General features: G+C 37.7%; 1 protein-coding gene, 2 long non-coding RNA genes and 1 pseudogene across 6 annotated transcripts; 3 read left to right on the top strand and 1 right to left on the bottom strand.

The window, feature by feature from the left end:
• The first annotated feature begins 840 nt into the window (after positions 1-840).
• On the top strand, positions 841-1446 carry LOC145130433 (uncharacterized). Its single transcript, XM_079065238.1, has one exon. The coding sequence runs from the start codon at positions 841-843 to the stop codon at positions 1444-1446; it is 606 nt and encodes a 201-aa protein (XP_078921364.1).
• A 1626-nt stretch (positions 1447-3072) lies between these two features.
• On the top strand, positions 3073-5981 carry LOC145134711 (uncharacterized). 4 transcript variants are annotated; one of them, XR_013719290.1, is made up of 8 exons: positions 3073-3782; positions 3935-4051; positions 4132-4210; positions 4319-4409; positions 4567-4647; positions 4989-5039; positions 5496-5585; positions 5713-5981. It is a non-coding gene; the product is annotated as an uncharacterized LOC145134711 (long non-coding RNA). The 4 variants fall into 4 exon arrangements; XR_013719287.1 differs by having other exon boundaries at positions 3074-3782; positions 3922-4051; XR_013719288.1 differs by having other exon boundaries at positions 3074-3871; positions 3971-4051.
• A 4438-nt stretch (positions 5982-10419) lies between these two features.
• On the bottom strand, positions 10420-11119 carry LOC145129320 (uncharacterized). The gene is made up of 3 exons (XR_013717455.1): positions 11021-11119; positions 10815-10902; positions 10420-10735 (listed from the first exon to the last, which is right to left on the bottom strand). It is a non-coding gene; the product is annotated as an uncharacterized LOC145129320 (long non-coding RNA).
• A 2814-nt stretch (positions 11120-13933) lies between these two features.
• Positions 13934-15858, top strand: LOC145132177 (3-ketoacyl-CoA synthase 5 pseudogene; annotated as a pseudogene).
• Positions 15859-26582: the final 10724 nt, after the last annotated feature.

Below are 26582 nucleotides of genomic sequence, written 5' to 3'. Positions count from 1 at the left end.
CACAGACAAGCCCAAGTGTTGGGGTGTTTAAAAGGAACATTCCCATTTACTTATCTCGGGGTTCCCGTTGGAGCGAACATGTTACTAAAGAAACATTGGTAGCCTATAATTAAGAAATTTCAATCAAAGTTGTCGGGATGGAAATAAAAAATGTTGTCATTTCGTGGGCGACTCACCTAAATAAAATCAGTTTTAAACAGTCTTCCAACATATTACTTCTTCTTTTTCAAAGCTCCTAAGGGTATAATTGATGAACTCGAAAGGTCAAGGCGCAAATTCTTATGGGCTGGCGATGATTCAAAAACAAAAATCCATTAGATCTCTTGGTCAAAGATCGTTGCTTCGAAAAAGGACGGTGGATTAGGTATGGGGACCTTGAAGGCCCAAAACTTAGCGTTACTCACTAAATGGTGGTGGAGACTAAAAGTTGAGAATGGTAATCTTTGGAAATTGTGCATCGGTAGCATACACAACTTGGAGAGGAAACCGGTTACATACATTGCAAAAAAATCCATATCAAGCGTGTGGGGCAATCTTCATAAAGAAATTATGAGTGTACCAGAATTTCATATTGAATACAAGAATCTTTTATCTCTTATTCCACACTCCAACACAAAAATTTTATTTTGGAAGGACATCTGGTGCGGGTCATCGACTTTACAAGACAGGTTCCCTCGCTTGTACGAACTCGAATCTGCCAAAATATGTTTCGTCAGCGAAAGAGTTTCATGTTCAGCGTTTTTTTGGAAGTGGAGAGTGCAACCAAGAAATTACGATGAATTTTTGGAATTATCGATCTTATGCTCTGCTATTAGATCTATATCCACATTGACCTCAACAATGGGATTCAGATTCAATCATAATCGTGATGGAGTATACACGGTGAGTTCCATGAGGAGGCTTATCAACTCGACTACACCAAACTTAAATGATCAGGAGATTTGTAGTTTAAAAGAAATTCCATTAAAAGTTAGATGCTTCGTATGGAGAGCAACTTTGGGCAGATTAGCAGTTTCTAACAATTTGGCATGCAGGGGTATTATTGTCCAAAATAGTTTTTGTCCTATGTGTGGAATTGATTCGGAATCTGAAGATCATATTCTTATCAGGTGTAAGATAGCGCAAGAAGCTCGGACTTGGGTGTTTAAATGGTGTGGAATTCCAAGTCGACAATTTTCATCAATCTCCGAATTCTTAAATTTTGCTGATGCTTGGGGTAACTGCCCGCGGAAGAGACTAATTCTCAAAGTGATTTTCTTCTTTCTACTTTGGTACACGTGGTTAGCAAGAAATGATAAAGTATTCAAGAATCTATGCACATCTTCTTCCAAGATTGTTGACAATGTTATATCACAGGCGTATATCTGGTACAAATATAGGAGTTCACAAAGTTGTGGCAGGTTGGTTGAGTGGAGTGTTTTCCCTTTTAATCATTTTATTTTATAAGCTGCTATTGTACCTTTGCCCTTCGAATTTGCTACTTGCTAATCATTGTGGCCTTTATTTTATTTTTATATATTTATTTGTCGTTTCCAAAAAAATAAATAAATAAACAATTTGAAAAAAAATTGTTTAATTTGTTAAATGAGAAAATACAAAGTAAAGGATTCAAATTAGTTGTACTATATGCATACTCAATTTTATACTGTGAAATTATTGTTCGGAAGAATGGAAGAAAAGATAAAAAAACCAATTTGGAACCATGTATGGACTCTCTTTATCTGCCATTCATGACCCAAAAATAGTAAATAAAAATGTGAGAAACTTTATTAAATGGTGAAGCTATATGATTGACTCAACTATGTTTCGATCCATCTTCTGTTTATCAACATGATAAAGTTTTCAACGACTCATTGTTGTTGAAAGCAAGATATAGTCAGATGAAAACATGCCAACCAATGTCTTTAGAGAGCCACAAATTTAATAAGAAATCTTGCTTTACGGTGTTCATCACTACCTAATAAAGGCAAATTAGTACTCTAATAATAAAACCCTAAATGTTTACAGTTTTGAAATTGTTAGAAATAATATAATATTGAAAGAAGATGATAACCAGAGGTGTTTTTCCAACAATTTCATGTCCAACGTCGTAGACTTCCCGAAGGGGTGATACATATTTTGTTTTACTTACATGGGCGACTTTTATCCGAACAGGCACACCAGACAACCTTTCAACAGCTTGTTTCACGTGATGAAGGACTGACCTAAGAGCCATTGTTGTAACGTCGTCCATGACGTAACAACGAAAGCAAACCTAACCCTAACCTAAAGTGATTGGCGGTGGAGCATACAATTGGGGGAGTCGGGAATGGAAACGGGGAAGTCACTGGAGGACAATGATGGAGATAAGAGGAGGTGCCGTAGGCCGTTCGTCCTCTGGCATGATTGATTTTAGGCATAACTTTAAACTTCGACTATGGAGCCGAGAGACACAAGAAGCAGTTGTCGGCAAGAGCAAAGACACCGATTAAAAGTGTCGCTTATGGGAGAGAGAGCACCTGAGTCTATGGAAGAAAATAAGATGAAAGTTGTGAGAAGTAGATTAGGTAGAGTGAGACGATACATGGGATTTAGAAATTTTACGATTGTGAAATTCGATCAACATCACACCGATTCCGTCGGCCTCACCAACTCCATCACAGATGCCAAAGACAATGTGGTGAAGAGAGGGCTAAATCGAAGAGATGCTTGTGTAAGGAATCGATGAGGTTTGATGGAGGGTGATACATGTGGTAAATTAGAGATGCAAGCGGGAAAGATAAGTCATCTGCCAATACTGATCGATTGGAAGAAGAAGGTGGTAAGCCAAATCAGCCGCAACTAAAAATTTGAAATGAGTTTATGAATGGTATTGTTCATAAGCTGGGATGAGATTTAATATATATATATATATATATATATATATATATATATATATATATATATATAATAATTATTTTTATTTATATATACATAAAAACTTAAAAAGTTGGGGAGCAGTATACTTTTTTCTCTTTCCTGTTTTTGCCACGGACCTTTTTTTTTTTTTTTTTTCAATTTCAGGCCACGATAATACTTTCCTTTTCAGATTCTTCTCTTCCGTTCTTATCGGCTTTCATTATTTTATTCGTTGTTTCCGATTTCCACGTCGCCGCCCTCCTCCTCCAATACTCTTTCGTTCGCATTTCCTTACTTCCTCTTTCTTTCTTCTTCACTCTTCCTTACGTCTCTCTCCCTCGAAACCCTTCAATTGGCTGGTCATAGTTTGCATCAGGTTGCCGACGGCGGCGACGCCCTTATTTTAATTCAGCTTATCCCACCGCCTTTTTTTGGACTCACCTTCGTCGCCTTCCAATGGGATGTCTTCTCCTGCTTTCCTTTTATCTCTATTTGTTCTCAATCCCTTCTTACTTCCGTCCGTCTAATTTCGCTTTTCATCACTCTACAAAATCTGGACGACCGCCATTCAGATTGCCGCTTCACTACCTCTCTCTTACCCAATAACAAAATCAGGTGTTTGAAATCTGACTATATCGTTCTGAGCTTCGATTAGCATATAGTCCGCTGAAGGAACTTCGTCTCCAAAGCCTATTCTGAATCGATAGTTTCTATTGGTGGTTGTGGGTTTTTGATTCCATGCTTTCAATTGGTGCTTGTGGGTTTTTGATTCCAACCATCTTCTTCCAGGGATTCCAATTTTCCATAGCTTCCAACGTTTTTGATCAAACTGAAATTCCTATTAGACTTATCCGTTTTGTATCTCAAACAATCGATTCCAAACAGAAACAGAAAAGAAGAAGCAGGTATCCCTTCATGTTATCCCGATAAGTAGATTTGCGTTGCTTTATGCTCTGACCTATCGAAGCCTGAGATGCAAGCTTTCATCCATGAGGTCAATTTTTTGACTTTGATTTTATTGATGCTCTACTTGCTTATATATAGGTTTCGATTTCAGTATATTGATTGAGTGCGGAGTTCTTTGGTTGATTAGGCGTGCAACCCACTTCATATGGAGATTTGAAGGAGAGTTTCACTATGCATCCCAACTGGTCGATGAAATGCTTGAACCAGGGTATGTTGATTGTTGATGGATACATATGATTATTTATATCACCGACTGATTCTTATGGTAACTAACATGTGTTCTTGAAGATATTTCGTTTGATGGGTGATTTGTGCAAATGTGAAGATAAACAAGTCAGTTTTTTTCTTCTGGAAACATGGCAAAAAGGTAATTGTTTGTGAGTTTAAGACATATATTCATTCTGTTCTAAGATTTTTTTGATTGGTATTAACCTTATTGTGATATTGCATATTTACAACAACTTTGGTGTTGCAGGTTATTATTAGGCTCACATATTATAATATGCCACATTACTCCACATATTACCTGCCACTCATCCAAAAAAATCAACTCTAATTTTCCCATTGTAAGTCTCTACTTTCTCTCTATATAGTTCCAGATGTTGTTTCAATTCACTCACTTTCTTCAAGTAACAGTTACTATGCTTCCCCTTTAATTCATATGGGTAGTTTACGACATCGAAATTTGTGAAAAAGATTATGGTAATTTTTTCTGTTTTTCAGTATCAATTAAAACCACGTTCAATCATCCATGTCATCTTTGGTTCAAGCTATAATGAAGGGAGATGTTTTATATAGATTGGAGTAAGTTATAATGTACTCTTACTTTCTGAATTTTAATGTATTTTAGTCCAACATTGAAAACTTTTTCAAATGTAATCCTTATTTTGGACTTCCATATCATTTTTGTGTCAGAAATCTTCAAACATGGGACAAAATTGATATGTAACCTTGAAATGCAAACCTAAATCAGCCCGTCCAAGGAAAACTTTGAAATAAGGACCAGAAAAAAAAAATGACTACACAATATAAAGAAAAAAGCATACCCACCATTTTTATATTTTACTCTACAAATCATCAATACCTGATAGTATTAATCACTATTTTTTTTATCATATTTTTTGTTTTTTGTACACTAATTTTAGGTATTGGAGCGTTTGAGTCGTCTTGATGAAATTGTGCTTCTGATGCATGAGGTTAGCTGCCATATGCTCTCACTTTTATTTATTTCTTTTGCAACATTCAAATTTAAAAAAATCTTATTAACAAATTTTAAATAAAAAATATGTTATCTACCCAAATATAGCACCATAGTTTTATTTTTGTTTTCCTTATTAGGACATTATACTTGAAAACATTACCCACATCACACGTAACTATGAAAATTGCTTTGTATATGAGTGTCGTTGCTATAATTGGTAGATTTCTAAGAGTATAATGTCGTAATAGGTAGATATGAAAATACGATGTTAATCATGTTACATTAAACTGACCAACAAAAGTAGATTGCTATCTTTTGCATTTAACCCATATCTAAAAGACAGTCGCTATAGACAATAATACGAATTAAGTAAATGTTCTTGAATCAGTCTTAAAAAAGGGTAATTTGTGAATTGAAAAAAATGAGTTTTATTTATACTGATTATTTGTAGAACTGGAGCAAAACATCACTCTTATGTTAATTCATCGACCTTGCTGCAAGGAGGAAGCTTCAAGATTTGACCATTGGTCCAATTATTATTGTAAGTTTGTGGTCAATCTGCTCCTACAAAAAATTCCAAAAAGAAAGTTATCTTATCTGTTGAGTTTAATTAATGCAAAAATAATAGTGAAAAGCAGTAAAAAAAATGTGATTTTTTATGTTTGCAGTTCACAATGGAGGCTATACTAGCTCGCATGAACAAATTGCTTGAGATTCCTGAATCAAAGAATCAAGGAAGGAATGGAATTATTCATTCTGTTGCCAGATGGAATGGCATTCACCATTCCGTTCTTCGTGTTTTGTTAATTTTTCATTGTTTAATGAGTAAATGTTTTTTCTTTTTCTTTTTCACTCTCATCGAATGTCATGGATAAATGCAACATAAACAAATTCTGTTTATATAACTTTTAGTGCCATTTTGAAAAAATTATTTCCAGCTTTCTGTTTGCAAATATTATTCAAACCAGCGCCAACGACGCAACTGAATTCCTTCTAGTTAACATAAAGGGAAAAAATATAAATATTATACTTTTACAAAAAATGTTAAAATATTATCTATCTTGTTCTATTTATTCTGTGAGAAAAATAATAAATTTGAAATAAAACATTTAAATAATAATTATTAGTTAAAATAATAAAGTAATTATATAATAATAATGTAATAATTAAGAGATGATAAAGTTTGATAAAATAATAGACAAAGATATATTAAACTATGATATATGATATATTACACTAGGGTATTTATGCCTACATGTTTTTAAGAGCATTCACAATGCAAGTAGTATAAGAGTTGAATATCACTACTAGAAACATAGGTTATAGAGACGGACGAGTCCGTCGCTATTCCGTCGCTAAAGAGCGTTTGCGACAGATCAGCGACAAATTTACTCTATGGCCAATTAGAGTGTGGCTAATGACTTAGCGAGGGGTTTAGCGACGGATCAGTTTTTTTTGCAACGGCTATAGCAACGGAATGTCCATCGCAAATTGGTCACTTAATATGGTTATTTAGGACACCAGCCACAAAACGTAATACAATATTCCGTCGCAAATCCCTTGCAAAACTCTATTTTTTTTCGTCGCTAATCCCTCACAAATTTAAGATGTGATTTTTTTTTTCATTCTGTAGCTAATCCCTCGCAAATTTAGGATGTGATTTTTTTCTTTCCCTAGCTAATCACTCGCAGATATATAATATGATATTTTATTTTGGTTACTAATGTAAAACAAAAATGACAAAAACATCAATAATTATAAAATCTCAAACCAAACATTAACATTAAATACCAAACACATCCAAAAATTATACAGTCCAAACATTAACATTAAAATACCAAAAGCATCTGTCAAAGTTTAACATTGATTAAGTTTTGATTTCAAAGTATAAGGTACCATAATTCTTAATTTCATCTCATATTTTGCATTTCCACATACATCTTCTCCAATTCTTGATATCTTGCGTCCAAAAGAAGGGTTGGAATGGAACTGGATTCCGATTCCAGTTTAGTCCCATGGATATAGGACCACGTGCTACTTACTTTGATGTCTTCCAGTTTTTTTCTAGATAAGGGATCTTTGTTGGAAGCAAATGCAGGACAGGAATGGAATTGAATTCCGATCCTAACCAAAAAGTAAATGAGGAAGGAAATACGGTGTTTGCCAATTGGTCTTCAGATTTGATTTTTTGAACATTTGTGTTGAATATTACGGACCATCTACCACACCAAAATTAACAACACATTTAGCATTTTTATAAATAAAAAAAACAAAACAAAAAAAAAGATACAAAACTAACCTTTGTGGTCTCTAGGTCTTTCCATGTGCCCTTCTCTCATTGCATACAACCGCCTTTATCAACACAATTTTATACCACCAAGAACTCTGAAAGTTGAATCCTCACAAATAGGAAAAAAATGCACACATTATATAAAGTTTATATCCATGAAAGATTATTCTACAAAACTAAAAAAAAGTACCTACCATCGATTATTTCGAGGAGTTGGAAATAACTCATTTTTATTCAAATTATCTTCTTTCATTTCAAAAGTCAGCCGTTGACTTAAGTAGGAAGAAGTGGAAGTGGTTGTCTTGCATCAGAATCTACACAATGACAGCCTGAAAAAAATTAAAAACAAGTGTTAAAGATTTTATATATAAGTACTCAAAATTATTTATTAATAAAAAACAAGCATCTTCACCTCCTTGTTAGCACTTGCTATCATATTAGTGAAATTCAAGTCTCTTGACCTGTCATAGATTATTCATAAGTTCTCAAAATCAGTATATAATTTATTAAATACTTTATAGAATTAAATATAATTTTTAAATATTGTTAACTTAAGAGTAGTACCTGTTGTTGCTTTTAACAGGTTCCAATTCCAACACTCTTTTTTCTTCATCCTTAACTTTTGATAGAGGGGAAAAGAATTGGATATAGAAAAAGAAACAAAAGTTGGTAGAATGTTTATGAAAGAAATGGAATCTACCAAAGGAATTGGAATCTCCAATTCCAACTCCATCGGAATCCACAAACCATTTACCTGGTGCATTGAAATGAAAACAATAGAAATTTCTAGCATGAAATTTATAGTCAAAGTATGACCAAACAAAGGAGTTGATGCAAAGCCTGTGAAGATTGTTGCAACAATTGATGAATATTTTTTTAAAATTGTATCTGCATGACACAAACAAATAATATTATAACTAAAAAATAAATAAGTTATATTTTGGGGTTTTGTACAAAAAATAAATAAGTCGTATTTGAAGAAAAATGAGGATAAAACTCCTTGCCCTGCCCTGCATTATCATTATCATTATCATTATCATTATCATTATATACTTATAAAGGAAGCATTTTTCCTTACATCACATTAATTTGAAACTCCCATGCATTTTTCCTTTCACCACATTCATTTGAAACTCCCATGACTTTTCAATTTTTTTCTAATAATAATTATAATTTGGTTAATTACGTTAAATAAATATCAAACCTAAAGTGTAATCATATATAAACTAAATTTCATTATTAAAATAATATCTTTAGTTATACTTATAAAGTTATATTTTTTAACTTTTAACATATAATACTTAATTTATTAGTTTTAATATATTGTTGGATGTAAGCCATTATCATTTTAAAGATACAATTTTGGAACAATTTGTATAAAATACTTAAATTATTAATTTAAATATAACATTACATGATCAACTTAAATATAAATTTTAGTTTAATTTAAACAACCCAAAAAATATTTTGTAAATAGTTAAAAGTGATCAATTGTGGTGTCTTTCTAATAATGATTATAAGTTGCTTAATAAGGTTAAATAAATATCAAACCTAAAGTGTAATTATAAATAAACTAAATTTCAATTTTAAAATAATATCTTTACTTCTACTTATAAAGTTATGTCATTAACTTTTAACATATTATACTTAATTTATTAGATTTAATATGTTGTTATATGTAAACCATTATCAGTTTAAAGCTACAATTTTTTAAGAGGTTGAACAAAATACTTAAATTGTTAACTTAAATATAACATTACAATGTCAACTTAAATATAAATTTCAGTTCCACTTAAAAAACCAAAAAGTATTTTGTAAATAGTTAAAAGTGATAAATTGTAGTGATAAATGCAAAAACTAAATTGTAATCTTAATTTAACTAAAATATTTCCTAAAGATATTTTTATAATCGTTAAAAGTTTTCAAATAAGTAGCTTAAAATAACTTACAATAACAATAGTTAAAAATAACAATATATAAATGATTATATTGTTATTTTTAAAATCAAAAAATAATGTGTGGTTTTCTAAATAATTATAATGATAGAAAATTATAACATTAAGCAAATAAATTTTAAAAAATTAATTAACAATAACAACAACTATAAATAGCATTAAACTATATATTATATTTAATTTGATTTATGTGTAACTCGCGGGTAGAAGTCATTCAAACGATTGAGATTATCAAGTTATAATAGATGTATATATTATCATATAATTCAAAATAATCACTATATTATATCAATTTAGTACATTAATTATTATATCAAATTTAACAACAACGTTATTGTTATATTAAAAAAACATATATTTGTAAAGACTTCAACTATATAGGTGTTCCTGCGCATTACAATGTCAACTTAAATATAAATTTCAGTTCCATTTAAAAAACCAAAGAATATTTTGTAGATAGTTAAAATTGATAAATTGTAGTGATAAATGCAAAAACTAAATTGTAATATCAATTTAACTAAAATATTTCCTAAAGATATTTTTATAATCGTTAAAAGTTTTCAAATAAGTAGCTTAAAATAACTTACAATAACAATAGTTAAAAATAAATCTATATAAATGATTATATTGTTACCTTTAAAATCAAAAAATAATGTTTGATGTTTTAAATAATTATAATGATAGAAATTAAAAGATTAAGAAAATTAATTTTGAAAAATTAATTAAAAATAACAACAACTTTAAATAACATTAAACCATATATTATATTTAATTTTATTCATGTGTAACTCGCGGGTAGAAGACATTCAAAAAATAGAGATTATGAAGTTATAATATATGTATATATTATCATATAATTCAAAATAATCAATATATTATATCAATTTAGTATATGAATTATTATATCAAATTTAACAACAACGTTATTGTTATATTTAAAAGAACATATATTTGTAAAGATTTCAACCATATAGGTGTTTCTGTGCAACGCGCAGGCATTCGCCTAGTTTATAATCAAAAGCATGGTAGCTTTTGAATGTCCATGCAAAATATCAAATCTTTCAGGCCCTAAAAAATAAAAAAAATAGGACATAAATTAATTGTTTTGCATTCTTTTGTTGTTTAAAAATAGGACATAAATTTTGATTAGTAGATTACATGTAAATAGAGTTATCAACTAGTCAACTCAACTATTTTTTTACATGTAAATGAAGTTCTCTCAAATCTACATATGCATAGACCAATTCAGTATATGAAAAAATGAAAGTGAAATAAATTTTAAAAAAAAAAAGATAAAGTAGTGTAAAGAAGCAGAATGAAAGTGTCTTACAACTGATTGTTTATGTTGTTTCTGTAGATGTAATAATCCATCATAACCTACATTTAACACAAGCTCTCATAAAGCCTTTTTGAATCATACTACCCTTCTGAAAATAGAAGTCACATCTGCAAGAATAAAAGAATTGACACTTTAAAGTGCTTAAAGAATTACAATTTAGAAAAAAAAAGTAAACTTCCAACTTACCATAATCAGTTGCAATACTATGTGATGCTGCAGTTTTGTTGAATTTCTCTGTTATTTCCAGTATTTGGAGACTAATAGCAGCATTAACCTAAAAAAAGTAGGCCTTTTTGAGGGATAATTTCTTTAATGTTTTAGAGAAACAAACAAGTGTTGTTAGTAAATAATCTGACAAAAAGATTATTGTTGATAGTTGTGTTTCATTATACCTCCAACAATGACTAAACCATCTAACTTCAAGACCTTGCACGCAGCCATGGCAGAATTTACTTGATATGAGGTTCTTATTTGGTCATTTGTTCGTCCCAATGGATCATAACCACCTTCAAAGGATTAAGATAGTCACAAATGAAATTACTTGAAGAAACTAGAAATCAATACACCAGTCAATGAAATCTACAATTTTTCTAAGTACCAGATGTATTTCAGAATACATACAAGTGTTTGCCTCAAAACAGGATGTAGAGATTCTCTGCTTGTGTTGAAGCTCCAGTTCTAGAAGATTGTGCTTGAGCCAAAGCTTCTCTTAAAGAACACGGTTGGCCTAGGAGTTCACTCTTTTCCACAAATATCCATTTTCAGATGCACCTTGTGGCTGCATTTCATGTGATGAATTTAGAAATACAATAAACAGGTGTCATGATGACTGAATATGACAAGAAGGAAGAGATTATAACAAAATATACCCTAATTTCTTGACGAGATGCCTAAGATAGATACTGATTAATGGTAGGTGAAAGTGGAGACAATTAACATATATATATATATATATATATATATATATATATATATATATATATATATATATATATATATATATATATATATATATATATATATATATATATAGCTTTATCTAAAAAGGTTGCTTAAAATACATAAACTATTTGATACCTTTCCTTGAATGCATTTTCTCCCATTGTCCACTACATGAATGCTTGAGTCCATAATTACACTTATAATTAGATCCTGAAACAAGGAACGAAATTTCTACTGGTCACATTAGGTATTATTCAAAATAGTGAGATACTCAAATGATAATTGCTCTCTATGGACTATTGGATGTTAACTCTAAATACCACACAACATGAACAAAGCTCTAACATAAAGATTCATATATAATACTCACATTCCAACAAAGTTGTATGAGCAAGATCAAGCTACATCATAGCCTCTACTTTGTTGTGTTAATCCAAAAATATGGGACAATTTAAGTCCAGGGGTATTTTGGGAAAAACCTTTCTATTTTAAGTTTTTGTGTTAGATTAGGATTTGTTTCGAGTAGCCATATTATACTAGGTTTCCTTTATGTTTAGTATAAATAGGTTCAAGTAGATTGAAGTTTTTAAGTCATTTTACCTTTGAAAATAAAAGTATTATTCTAATATATTTTTGTCTTCTGTGTCCCCCGTTCCTTCCTGTGTATCTGTGTGCATTGAGTTTAATTATCTCAGTTATTCATAAGTGAATAAGTTATAATCAGTAGCTTATAGTTTTTATTACCTGTTACCTTTCTTCCCCATTTTCGTCCCCTGTTCTTGATATGTGGGTTCACCTCTGCATTAGTGCAGAAAGTAACATCACTTACAGATTTGCAACATCTCAAACTTAAACATCAGCAACACAAGATGGAATGGGACATCTCAAACTCAAACATCGAGCAACACCACTTATAGATTTGCGAATGTAAGCCACCACAATCAATACAAAAAATAATTACAACATGAAATCTTTAACCAAATTATAGATATATGAAAATACAAACTTGTCCAGCATGTTTTACAAAAAGCAAGAACACAAGCACAACAAAGGTGCTAAAGTCAGTCACCTTAATATCGGTCGATTTCAGGACTCTTTTAGAAAAAAGAAGCATATTTTTGGCACTGTTTTGCACCCTAATAACTTGATTTAATTCTTATATTGATACTAAAAATTTAGGGTTTACCTTCTTCAATGAAGGCAGAGAGAACCGAGTGGAGGGGGATGACAATAGAGGGTGAGCTGGTGGAGAATGACAGCGAGAGCAGGGCAACGACGATGATGTGGCCAATTCCTGAGCGGTGGCAGCCAGCTCGAAGGCTGGTGGATGCTAAATCGGTGATGGTGATGACGATAGAAGGCGGAGGGCGACATAGATACGACGAAGAGGAGCGGAAGGCGTGAAGATATGAGACTGAAATGAATGAAGATGGTATGCACTCCCATTTTGAACCCTAGAACGGAGTGGGAGGTGTGCGACCAAGCGAAGACGAAGAGGTGGGAGGCGGGCCATTTTCGTGAATGAGAGGCAAATAAAACCTAGAAAATGGTTTGGGGAGCGGGGTATCAATTTGTGAGACTGTCCTTTGAGAGAGAACTGAAAAAGCAAGCGGGAAAATATAATAGCGACCGATTTATGGGTTATTTTCTAAAAAACATTAGCGAGGGATAATTCCTTCGCCATTCCCTATCTAATCCCTCGATAAACCGTCGTTGATCCCAACCTAATAACTGCATTTGATTATTTTTCACTTAATATACTTTCCGTCGGAAACCAATCGGAAATCCGTCGCTAATTCAGCTAGGGATATAATCTGTCGCTGATTCCGTCGCTGAAAGTTCAATTTCTAGTAGTGTATGGTGATGATTAGGATTGAATGAGAGTTGAATGGAGTGTGAGTGATGACATGAAGTAGAGTTGAATGATCAATGAATGGTTCAATAGAAAGAATAAAATGGTGATTAGGATTGAATAGATGTTTAATAGGTTGTGAGTTGTGTTGTATAAATGTTTAATGGATGATGTGTCAATCTATTAAACTCTATAAAATTCAATACATTGGGGATGCCCTAACAACCACCAATATAAATTAGCCGAAGGTTATTCTGTGAGAAATGTAAATTTTCTAAAGTAAAAAACGAAGAAAAAAACACACTAAAATGAAAATCATTATGTCTTGGCAAATTTATGTACAATGGATTTGTAAATACAAGTAGACTATGGATAGGTGCAAAACTAGTACCATGTGTAGTATTGATTACTAGTAAATAAATGCTATTAAAGACATAAACGCCCCCTCATTTAATCTTTTCTCACCCGACTCTGACATCTCTTCATCTACTACACATTTAAATTTTCACCTTCCCCTTCTTCGTCCCCTCTACCTCCATAGATACCCGTCGACAACTTTTGTAATATGCAGAAGTTCCCCACACAATCACACTCCTCTTCTTCCTCCAAGATGTCAGAGGGATTTGAGCCTCATCTTGAATCCCAGACATCCAGCATGAGTAAGGTTGCAAAAGGAGCCTACAAACATATCATTAATCACATGCTCACACTCCTACTCATATATGTCACCGTTACCATTTCCATTCAAGCAGTTCAACAAGGTCAAGATTACCTCAGTAAGCATCTTCTCTCTCTACATGATCTCTCATTCATATGGTACATCATCTCTTTCTTGCTAGTAATCATCACCATATTCACCGTTCACTTCATGAACAAGTCTCAACCCGTCTATCTCCTTGACTTTGCCTGTTTCAAGCCTCCCGCAATGTATAGGGTACCCCATGCTACAGCATATGAACATGGACGCATCATCTTAGCCTCACATCAAAAAGGCGTTGAATTCCTAGTGAAGGTCTTCGAACGGGCAGGGTTGGGTGCCGAAACTAGCTTGCCCCACCCATTACATTACATACCACCAAATCCAACTTTGATCGGTTCTAGAGAAGAAACCGAACTTGTCATTTTCTCATCAATGGATTCTTTGTTTGAGCAAACGGGGATTAGCCCTCAAGACATTGACATTGTAATAGTAAACTGCGGCCTCTTTAATCCCACTCCTTCTATTTCATCTATGGTGATTAACAAGTATAAGATGAGAAGTGATGTGAAAAGCTATAACTTGTCAGGGATGGGGTGTAGTGCAAGCCTAATTTCGATTGATTTAGCTAAAAATCTTCTTCGGGTGCATCCTGAATCAAATGCGATTGTTATAAGCACTGAAATCATTACCCCAAATTCTTATACGGGTAAGGTAAGATCGATGCTGGTTCCAAATATTCTGTTCAGAATGGGATGTGCAGCGATCCTCTTGACTAATAAAAGGTCCCTACGTAAACATGCAAAGTATAGTCTTTCACATGTTGTCAGGACACACAAAGGAGCTGACGATAGATCTTATGGTTGTATCACCCATAAAGAAGACAAAGATGGAAAACTTGGCGTAGCCCTGGACAAGGATCTCATGGTAATTGCCGCTAACTCCTTGAAATCAAACATCAGCAGACTGGGGGTCTTGGTTCTTCCTGTGTCGGAGCAAGCCATATTTCTTTTCAACCTCGTAGGGAGAAAACTCTTTAAGATGAACATGAAACCATACATTCCAGATTACACAAAGGCCTTCGAGCATTTCTGTGTCCATGCCGGAGGACGTGCAGTAATCGATAAGGTTCAATCGAGTTTGAAGTTGACAGATGAACATGTGGAAGCGTCAAGGATGACGTTGTATAGGTTTGGGAATACATCATCATCATCGGTATGGTACGAGATGGGTTACATAGAAGCTAAAGGTAGGATGAAGAAAGGTAACAGGGTTTGGCAAATAGGGTTTGGGAGTGGGTTTAAGTGTAACAGTGTAGTCTGGAAGTGTATTAGAGACATCGAAGTTCCAAAAACTGGGGCATGGGCAGATAGTATTCACAAGTTCCCAGTTATTGTTCCAGATGTTGTGATGCTCTAAGCTACGAGGTGAATGCCTTTCTTATTACAGTTCCTTCAAAAATTCTAATTAAAAAAAAATATAATTCTTGCACATCTATTATTTCTAGTGGGGTCCTATCTCTCTCAAATCTTTTGATGCTTCTTTTGATTTCTCACTATCTCACTGGGGGCGAGTGCTTGGTATCTAATTAAGAATAGACTCAATGTAATGAATTAAAGAAAAGGAGACGAGAAGAAAGGAAAAAGAACTACGATTGAATGCCTTTATTTTGATTGTTTGGAATTTACTTGTATTGTCTATGTTTTTTGGTTTATGAAGCTTTTGGCAACATTTTCTCAGTTTTATAGTTTTCTTTGTGTGTTCGTTAACATCTTTCGCCAAATGCAGAACGTAGTTTTCACATCAACAAGATCAACTATAACTTAAAAAACTTAAACCTACTACACTCGATCTCAAAGTTCTGTTTTTTATTTCTTTTTGAATGTACTGTAGGCGAATTTTTATTCAAACTATAAGACGAGCAAAAACTAGTAAAAAAAAAGAATTACAAGTGAGCGATAATTGGATTTATATGCCAAAGCTATCCAATCTGAGTCTACATTTCCAAATTCTATTAGATATAAAAAATAAAGAGTGCATCACCATATTATGAAAAATAGTCTACTTAGTAGTCGCAAAAAGAAGGTTCTCCAACACCTGAAAATGACAAGAAATGACTGCATCCAAAGATTGTTAAGCAATTGGGGATCCTAGAAATTGATCTGCAAGACATAACTTCTTGGCAATTGTACAATAAATAAAGATATGTTCAATAGTCTCAATCTCCAATTCTCAGTGGGAAAAGGGAACAACCGATATATATTGGGTAATTTTATATGTACCTCTAAATTGCTTCGTGTATCCCTTGTGAGTGGAATAATGTGTGTACCACCAATTATTATTATTTGACGATTTACGTGAATGAAAGATACGTATAATAATACCGTATATACTTCCCTTGATTTTTTTTTCATTTCCATTTTGTCCAAGTTGGTTGAAAGAAATAAAAAGTATTGATGGCATTCAATATATGTCATTAAAAACTGTCATAAATGAAACACTACATACATTAGTCGTAATAAATTTAAAATTTATGACAGACAATTACGACATATATTTATGAATGATCATTTCTAAATCATAAACTTTTAACATTTAAAAAAAATATTGACAAACAATTACAACTACATCATGAATTTGACACATTTTATGACATATATTTGTATGTCAAAATTTTACTCCATACATTTGTACGTCATAATTTTAAGTATTATAAAATATGTAGTTTTTTTAAAAAAATTTATTATTATTCAAATAAAATCACATGTTAACTATATTATAATTAAAAATAAAATTCTATATAAACTAATAAAAACCAATACAAAAAATATATATTATATGTGAAGTATAAAATAACAATTCAAACACTATGTATGCATTAGGCCGGGGGGGGGGGGGGGGGGGAGTCATCTTGCTTCTGTCGAGCTTCACCTCAGCCATAGCAAGGAAGAAAGGGAGAGAGAGAGAGAGAGAGGGTCTGGGCTGCCGAGTGGGGGAGAAGAAAGAGGGAAGACGAGAGGAAGAAGAAGAGAAGTTGGTGTGTCATTGACGATTTACCCTTCCGAGGTAGGCATGCCGGGTAAACGACCCGGCGTTCGCTGTGTCCATGTCACCATTGTCCATCGGTTGCTAAGACCACTCTCTATAGTCTTATATATATATATATATATATATATATATATATATATATATATATATATATATATATATATATATATATAGTTATTTATTAATAAAAAAACTCAATTAATATTTTTAGTTAACCGTAACTGTTATAGTAATTTAACAAGTTATAATTCAATTATATATATATATATATATACATATATATATATATATATATATATAATTTCCACATTATTATTTGTAATTTATGATGCATGTGGTACAAGTGTTGAGGCATTGTTTGATGATATCAACACTAATGAGAATGAAAGTATGATTGTAACACTCGATTCCAAGTATGAAATTATTTAAGATTGTGTATGATTTCTTTTTTGGCCACGATATGGTGAAGCCTCACCACGGCGTGGCGATAGGCTTTTGGGCCGCGGGAGTTAATGAACCACCACAACGTGGTAAAGGGATACCACGACATGGTGGCGTTTGTTGGAGAAAACCCTAAAGTTTAAGGGTCGAGCAACCCCTATTTAAACTCCTTAACCTCTCATAGCATCCCTCCCATCAGCCTCCATCTCTCCAAATCGTCCTTTGCAAACCCTAGATCCATTGTGTGAGTTTTTAGCCTTAAATGTGTGTGTTTGTTGCTTGTGAAGGAAGAAGGTGGTGGAAGATCATATTGTGTGTAACACCGTAAAGTTTCAACCCAAATTTTTCATTTTTAATACTCATTAAACATATGTCTCATCATTAATTCTCAAAATCAATCAACAAGTTTTCAAAACAATTATTCAAATCCAAGATCCACAAACATAGCTCCATAACAAGGGTGTGTGTACAATCACGCCGGTGCCTTCCCGTGATCCTCTGAGGTACCTGAAACACATAACACATAACATGGTAAGCACGAAAGATTAGTGAGTTCCCCAAAATACCACGCACATATAATTAGCCACTCGAGGCTATAACCCTACGAGACCTTCCGATCAATGTGTCTCAGTGGGACCCTCCGGTCCCACACATCTGGTAGACCTTCCGGCCCTACCCATGATGACCTTCCGGTCCTAGCTCGGTTGACCTTCCGGTCCCAACCCTGTTGACCTTACGGTCCAAACCTTGTTGACCTTCCGGTCCAAACCATGCAAACATATACATATCACATATATCACATAACACTTATAAACGCATAAGACCTTCCGGTCACACATAACTACCACTCCAGGTAAGGTATAGTGAGAAGACTCACCTCGTAAGATAGCTAGTAAAAGTCTCGTGCTCGAAATCCTCGGCCTAGCCTGCGCCTATCACAAATTAATATTTCTAATTAATATTATACTCTTATCTCTGAAAAGTGGGTAGAAGACCATTCTACCCTTCCCTGACCTCTTTCACTCATTTTGACCAAACCCTAAAGTCAACAGAAGTCAACCCCAGTCAACGGTCCAAATTTGACCAGACTCGTCGAGTGTACTCGGGAGACTAGTCGAGTCCAGTCGATTCATGGCAACCCCAGCAAGCTCCAACTCGACGAGCTAACCCCTAACTCGACGGGTCACTATCTTACTCAGTTCATCGGGATAAAACCCTGGACTACTCGCCGAGTCAGCGGCTCGACTCGGCGAGTCTATTAAGACTCTTTTGCATTCAGTCGATTTAGTGCAAGATACTTTCCCAAACTTCAGATCTATGCACTAAAGGCTCATTAATCACGTAAAGGTTCGACCTTTATGACCATGCATCACTCATCTAGCTTCATTTGGCAAAATAACCCTCATAATGGTGTCTTAAGCTCAATATTCTTATATGACTGCATAAAGCTGGGTTCTTGGGACTCTCTGGACCTCTCAAGGTCCAGATCTGATGTCTAAGCCTCAAAGGGATTTCACATATCTCATAACTCAACTTAAAAGAGGGTAAAGAAACCCTAAATTTATGAGATCTACTAATCAAACGAAAACGGGTATGAACTCATACCTTTACAGCAACCTTGAATGAAATAGTGAAAGATCTGAGCCCCTTCTAGACAGCTAAGCTTGAACCCTCTCCTTCTTTCTTGCAAGAATGCACCAAAATGAAGAAATTAGCTCCCACTCTCTCTTTAAGCTCTCTGGATCGATTAGGGTCTCTCAAGGGAAAGTGTGGCCGCAAATGAAGGCCATAAGAGCCTTTAAATAGGCCACAAGCCCGAGCAATTAGGGTTTTCCTTAACAGCGCTGACTCGGCGAGTCAGATACCCGACTCGTCGAGTCCATTCATTAAACACGTCACCAAGTCGCGATCCCACTCGACGAGTTGAGGCACCAACTCGTCGAGTCTACCCAAACTTCTTAAAATAAATGCTTAAATTAACATACCTGGAAACCGGATGTTACAATTCTCCCCCACTAGAATTAGACTTCGCCCTCGAAGTCTTGCTCCGCAAATAGCTCGGGTACTGCTCTCGCATCTCTGACTCCGGCTCCCAAGTCAGATTGGACCCCTTCCGATGTTGCCACTGGACCTGAACCAGGGGCACTTCTTTGTTCCTCAAAACCTTCACTTTTCGATCTATGATCGCGATCGGCCTCTCGATGTAATTCAGGCTCGCATCCACCTAAATGTCCTCTAGTGGTACCACTGGCGTCTCTTCAGCCACACACTTCCGCAACTGGGACACGTGGAAGGTGTTATGTATATGACTCAACTCATCAGACAGCTCCAAACGGTAAGCTACCTTCCCCACTCTGGCGGTCACTCTGAAAGGACCGATGTATCGGGGTCCCAACTTTCCCCGTTTTCTGAACCGGATCACCCCTTTCCATGGGGAAACTTTCAGGAGTACAAAATCTCCGACCTGAAACTCGAGCTCGGATCGTCGCCTATCCGCATAACTCTTCTGACGACTCTGGGCTGTCAATAACCTCTGTCTGACCTGTTGAATCTGCTCAGTCGTCTTCAACACTATCTCAGTGCTTCCCATAACTCTCTGCCCCACCTCTCCCCAACAGATGGGGGTACGACACCTTCTCCCATACAGGAGCTCAAAGGGAGGCATACCAATGCTCGAGTGATGGCTGTTGTTGTAAGAAAACTCAGCCAAGGGTAGGTATGTGTCCCAACTCCCACCGAAGTCCATAACACATGCTCGAAGCATGTACTCGAGCGTCTGAATCATTCGCTCGCTCTGTCCGTCTGTCTGTGGGTGGTAGGCGGTACTAAAATGAAATCGCGTTCCCAACTCCTCATGGAACTTCTTCCAGAATCTCGAAGTAAAACGCACATCCCGATCCGACACTATGGACGTCGGCACTCCATGCCGAGCTACCACCTCTCGCACATAAATATCAGCCAGCCTCTCAGTAGAAGAGCTCTCACTAATAGCAAGGAAGTGAGCACTCTTCGTCAACCGATCCAAAATCACCCAGATCGCATCAACTCCACGCGCCGTTCTCGGTAATTTGGTGGTAAAGTCCATCGAAATTTGTTCCCATTTCCACTGGGGAACCTCCAGGGGCAGTAATGGACCATGCGGACGCTGGTGCTCTGCCTTGACCCGACGGCGAGTCAAGCACCTCTTAACTATCCACGCGACATCCCTCTTCATACAAGGCCACCAGTAATCTCTCTTCATATCCACATACATTTTAATAGCCCCGGGATGGATCGAGAATCTCGATCTGTGCGCCTCCTCCATCTGTATACGCCGAGCCCCGTCTGTATAGGGCACCCAAATCCGCCCTCGGAAGGTCATAAGTCCTCGGCTATCCATCACAAACTCGGACACCTATCCAATCACCCGCTCCCTCTTGCGGTTATCCAGTTTCACGGCCTCCGCCTGGGCCTCTCGAATGATATCCAATACCGGAGTCATCACTGTCATCCTCAGGCATATATCCCGAATCGGGTCACTCTCTGATCTGCGGCTCAGGGCGTCGGCTACCACGTTAGCCTTGCCCGGGTGATACAAGATTTCACAATCATAGTCTTTTACTACATCTAGCCACCTTCTCTGATGCATATTCAGGTTAGGCTGATCCATAAGATACTTCAGGCTCTTGTGGTCCGTGTATATGGTACACCGAACCCCGTACAAATAGTGACGCCAGATCTTGAGGGTGAAAACACCACCGCCCCCAGCTCCAAGTCGTGGGTGGGATACCTCGTCTCATGAGGCTTCAGCTGCCTCGAAGCGTATGCTATCACGTGCCCTCTCTGCATGAGCATTGCACCCAACCCATATATAGATACATCGCAGTAGACCACAAAGTCCTTCATTCCCTCAGGAAGAGGTAACACTGGAGCTTCGCACAATCTATGGCGAAGAGTCTTAAACGAGGTCTGCTGCTCGGGACCCCAAGTAAAAGCAACGCCGTTCCGGGTCAACCTGGTGAGAGGAACGGCGATCTTGGAGAAGTCTCTGATAAACCTCCGATAGTAGCTGGCCAACCCCAGAAAACTCCTGATCTCGGTGGGGGATCCCGGCACCTCCCAAATCATAACCGCCTCAATCTTGGTCGGGTCGACCAAAATCCCATTCTGATTAACGAGGTGCCCCAATAACTGGACCTCTCGTAACCAGAAATCACACTTGGAGAATTTGGCATTAAGCCTCTCCGATCTCAATACTCCGAGGACCTCTCTCAAATGCTCCTCATGCTGCTCTCTAGACCTCGAATACACCAAAATATCGTCGATGAACACGATCACCGAACGATCCAACATAGGCCTGCATACCCGGTTCATGAGATCCATGAACGCTGCTGGTGCATTGGTGAGCCCGAAGGGCATCACCACGAACTTGTAATGCCCATAACGAGTTCTAAAGGATGTCTTCTGAACATCCTCCTCACGAACCCTCATCTGGTGATAACCAGACCTCAAATCGATCTTGGAAAACCAAGATGCACCCAACAACTGATCGAACAGATCGTCGATCCTCAGGAGTGGATAACGGTTCTTGACCGTCAGCTTATTCAACTCCCGATAATCAATGCACATCCGGTGTGAGCCGTCCTTTTTCTTGACAAAAAGGATCGGTGCTCCCCATGGCGAACTACTCGGCCGGATAAAACCCTTCCCCAACAACTCTTGGAGCTGTGAGGATAACTCCTGCATCTCTGGCGGCGCAAGGCGGTAGGGTGCCTTGGCGATAGGCGCCGACCCCGGAATCAAATCAATACGGAACTCCACCTGCCTCTCGGGAGGCACACCCGGCAACTCCTCGGGGAAAACATCCGGAAACTCACTCACTATCGGAACATCAACGATAGTACTCGGTCTCTCAGCAGCAACTCGTGTATCCATCACATACGCTACAAAACCCCTGCAACCCTGCTGTAGACTCTGTCTCACCCTGGCGGCCGAACAAAATGCCGAGCCTGATCGGGTACCCTCACCATATACTGTAAGCACTCCCCCACTAGGGTCTCGTATGGTCACCAACTGACGCTCACAGTCGATCACCGCTCCAAAACGACTCAACCAGTCCATGCCTACAATGACACAGACATCCCCCATCGCAATCGGTATCAGATCTATCGGGAACTCAACACCGAAAATCTCAAGCACACATCCCCGGATCACATCAGTCGCAAAAACAGCATGCTCATCAGCTATGGAGACTCTCAAAGGTCGACTCAACGCCTCATGTCGGATACTGATGTGACGACTAAATGCTAGGGATACGAAAGATCGACTCGCACCCGAGTCAAATAACACCAAATCAGGCATAGAATTCACAAGAAAAGTACCTATGTATATCAAAATATATGCATAACATATCTCAATAATAGAATAAGCAAGAGATCACATACCATCCACAACGTCGGGTGCTGCGCGGACCTCCTCCGCTGTCAACTGGAAAGCTCTACCGCGAGCCTTCGGTGCCTCGGCCTTCATCGGCCGACTATCGGTAGCTCGAGTAGCAGAAGGTGCAGATCCCCGCGCTGATCCCTGAAGCAACTGCGGGCACTCGGCCTTCCTATGGCCAGTCTAGTTGCAGTGAAAACAGACCATGAACCCCTTGGGGCAATCCTTGGCTATATGCCCCTCCTTGCCACATTTGTAGCAAGCGCCTGCTCGACAGATCCCCTCATGTCCCTTGCCACACTTCCCACAAGTGTGGCCCTTCTGGCCTGCAGATCTTGAATCAGCGGGCTTTGCCCACTTGGCTGCCGGCTGAGACTGTGCCAGTCGTCTATCCCTCCTCTGAGACTCCACCTCCTCCCTGGCCTAAGTCTCCAGCTCAATCTCCCTCTTCCAAGCATTTTCCTGGAGCTCGGAAAATATACGGTATGTCGAGTTCGCCACGAACTCACGAATGTCTCTCCTCAGTATGCTCAGATAACAGCTCATACGTGCCTGCTCAGAAGACACGTGCTCAGGGCAAAACAACGCCCTCTCATGAAACATCCTCGTGATCACCGTCACAGACTCAGTCCCCTGCTTGAGGGACAAGAACTCCTGGACCAATCGTTCCCTCTCCACCGGGGGAACGTACTCGCCTCGAAACATAGCGGTGAACCTCTCCCAAGTCACCGCGGTAAGCTCTACAGTAGCAAAGTCAGCTGTCACAAACTTCCACCAGTCCTTCGCTCCCAAGCGAAGCTGGTTCAGTGCGAACCGTACCCTCAAATGTTCCGGGCAGGAACAAGTGTAGAAACACCACTCAATGTCAGAGATCCATCTCATCGCTGTAATCGGATCCTGAGTCCCATCGAACTCAGGTGGCTTCGTGTTGCTGAACTCCCGGTACAACAACGAGTCACCTCCCTGTGGCCTGGCAGCAGCGACGACTGCAGTGGCTGCAGCAACAACAGCCTCGGTAAGAGCAGCATATCGCTCGTCAAATGTCTCAATCAAACTGGTCTTGATAGACCCAAACATCTCTGGTATCTCAGCTCAAATGGCTGCGGCCACCTCCTCATGAATCAACCTACGAATCTCCTCATCACTGGTACCGCTGGTACCACTGCCTCCTGGGTTGTGGCGCGTACCCACCATGATGTCTCTGAAACACAACATAAATAATTAGAGACTCGACCGAGATTACTCACACTCGATCACTCGCTCCTACTTTTCCTCTAGCACCCTAAGGATTCTTACTTGGGCTGCTCACTGATCCGGTGTTTCCAATAGTACGGGCCCAATACTACCTTCCACACCGCATCTGTGTTCATCCCAAGTCCTCCTCCTAGGATCCTAGCTCACAAGTACTCTATATCTCGTCATACATCGACTACTATCATAGAATATCTATCATGAACTCATTCCTGCTCCCTATTTGCACTAAAGCAAACCTCAGATAACAGACCCCTAGGCTAAGGCATCACAAACCAGGCCACTCTAGTCCTAAATTATGAAATACCTAGCCTACTCTATAGCATGCATAACATATCTCATAACAGCTCGTAACACATAAAGTAAGGGTATTTTGGGAAATCACCGTTCGGGCGCTGGCTAATTGTACACACTGATCCTTTCCGCTTTTTCTGGAAATCTTTTACCCTTTTTAGAAAAATTGTTTCTTTTTGAAAACTTTCCTCAAATCCTCATTTTGAGTCCAGATATGCCCGAAGGTGTATCCGAATCCCTCAAACCAAGGCTCTGATACCAACTTGTAACATCGTAAATTTTCAACCCAAATTTTTCATTTTTAATACTCATAAAACATATGCCTCATCATTAATTCTCAAAATCAATCAACAAGTTTTCAAAACAATTATTCAAATCCAGGATCCACTAACATAGCTCCATAACAAGGGTGTGTCTACAATCACGTCGGTGCCTTCCCGCGATCCTCTGAGGTACCTGAAACACATAACACATAACACGGTAAGTACGAATGCTTAGTGAGTTCCCCAAAATATCACGCACATATAATTTGCCACTCAAGGCTATAACCCTACGAGACCTTCCGGTTAATGTGTCTCAGTGGGACCCTCCGGTCCCACACATCTGGTAGACCTTCCAGCCCTACCCATGATGACCTTCCGGTCCTAGCTCGGTTGACCTTCCGGTCCCAACCCTGTTGACCTTCCGGTCCAAACCCTGTTGACCTTCCGGTCCAAACCATGCAAACATATACATATCACATATATCACATAACACTTATAAACGCATAAGACCTTCCGGTCACACATAACTACCACTCCAGGTAAGGTATAGTGAGAAGACTCACCTCGTAAGATAGCTAGTAAAAGTCTCGTGCCCGAAATCCTCGGCCTAGCCTCCGCCTATCACAAATTAATATTTCTAATTAATATTCTACTCTTATCTCTGAAAAGTGGGTAGAAGACCATTCTACCCTTCCCTGACCTCTTTCACTCATTTTGACCAAACCCTAAAATCAACAGAAGTCAACCCCAGTCAACGGTCCAAATTTGACCAGACTCGTCGAGTGCACTCGGGAGACTCGTCGAGTCCAGTCGATTCATGGCAACCCCAGCAAGCTCCAACTCGACGAGCTAACCCCTAACTCGACGGGTCACCATCTTACTCAGTTCGTCGGGATAAAACCCTGGACTACTCGCCGAGTCAGCGGCTCGACTCGGCGAGTCTATTAAGACTCTTTTGCATTCAGTCGATTTAGTGCAAGATACTTTCCCAAACTTCAGATCTATGCACTAAAGGCTCATTAGTCACGTAAAGGTTCGAACTTTATGACCATGCATCACTCATCTAGCTCTATTTGGCAAAATAATCCTGGTAATGGTGTCTTAAGCTCAATTATCTTATATGACTGCATAAAGCTGGGTTCTTGGGACTCTCTGGACCTCTCAAGGTCCAGATCTGATGTCTAGGCCTCAAAGGGACTTCACATATCTCATAACTCAACTTAAAAGAGGGTAAAGAAACCCTAAATTTATGAGATCTACTAATCAAACGAAAACGGGTATGAACTCATACCTTTACAGCAACCTTGAATGAAATAGTGAAAGATCTGAGCCCCTTCTAGACAGCTAAGCTTGAACCCTCTCCTTCTTTCTTGCAAGAATGCACCAAAATGAAGAAATTAGCTCCCACTCTCTCTCTAAGCTCTCTGGATCGATTAGGGTCTCTCAAGGGAAAGTGTGGCCGCAAATGAAGGCCATAAGAGCCTTTAAATAGGCCATAAACCCGAGCAATTAGGGTTTTCCTCAGCAGCGCTGACTCGGCGAGTCAGATACCCGACTCGTCGATTCCATTCATTAAACACGTCACCAAGTCGCGATCCCACTCGACGAGTTGAGGCACCAACTCGTCGAGTCCACCCAAACTTCTTAAAATAAATGCTTAAATTAACATACCTGGAAACCGGATGTTACATTGTGAGCCCAAAGGAATGTAGATCCTGGAGTTTATCTTCCTCAAGCATCTCAAAGAG

The sequence above is a fragment of the Lactuca virosa genome, chromosome 8 (assembly GCF_052849685.1).
Source record: "Lactuca virosa cultivar CGN04683 chromosome 8, Lactuca_virosa_CGN04683_v6, whole genome shotgun sequence".
In the NCBI taxonomy this organism is placed as follows: Eukaryota; Viridiplantae; Streptophyta; class Magnoliopsida; order Asterales; family Asteraceae; genus Lactuca; species Lactuca virosa.
This window is presented reverse-complemented; position numbering and strand designations above follow the sequence as displayed.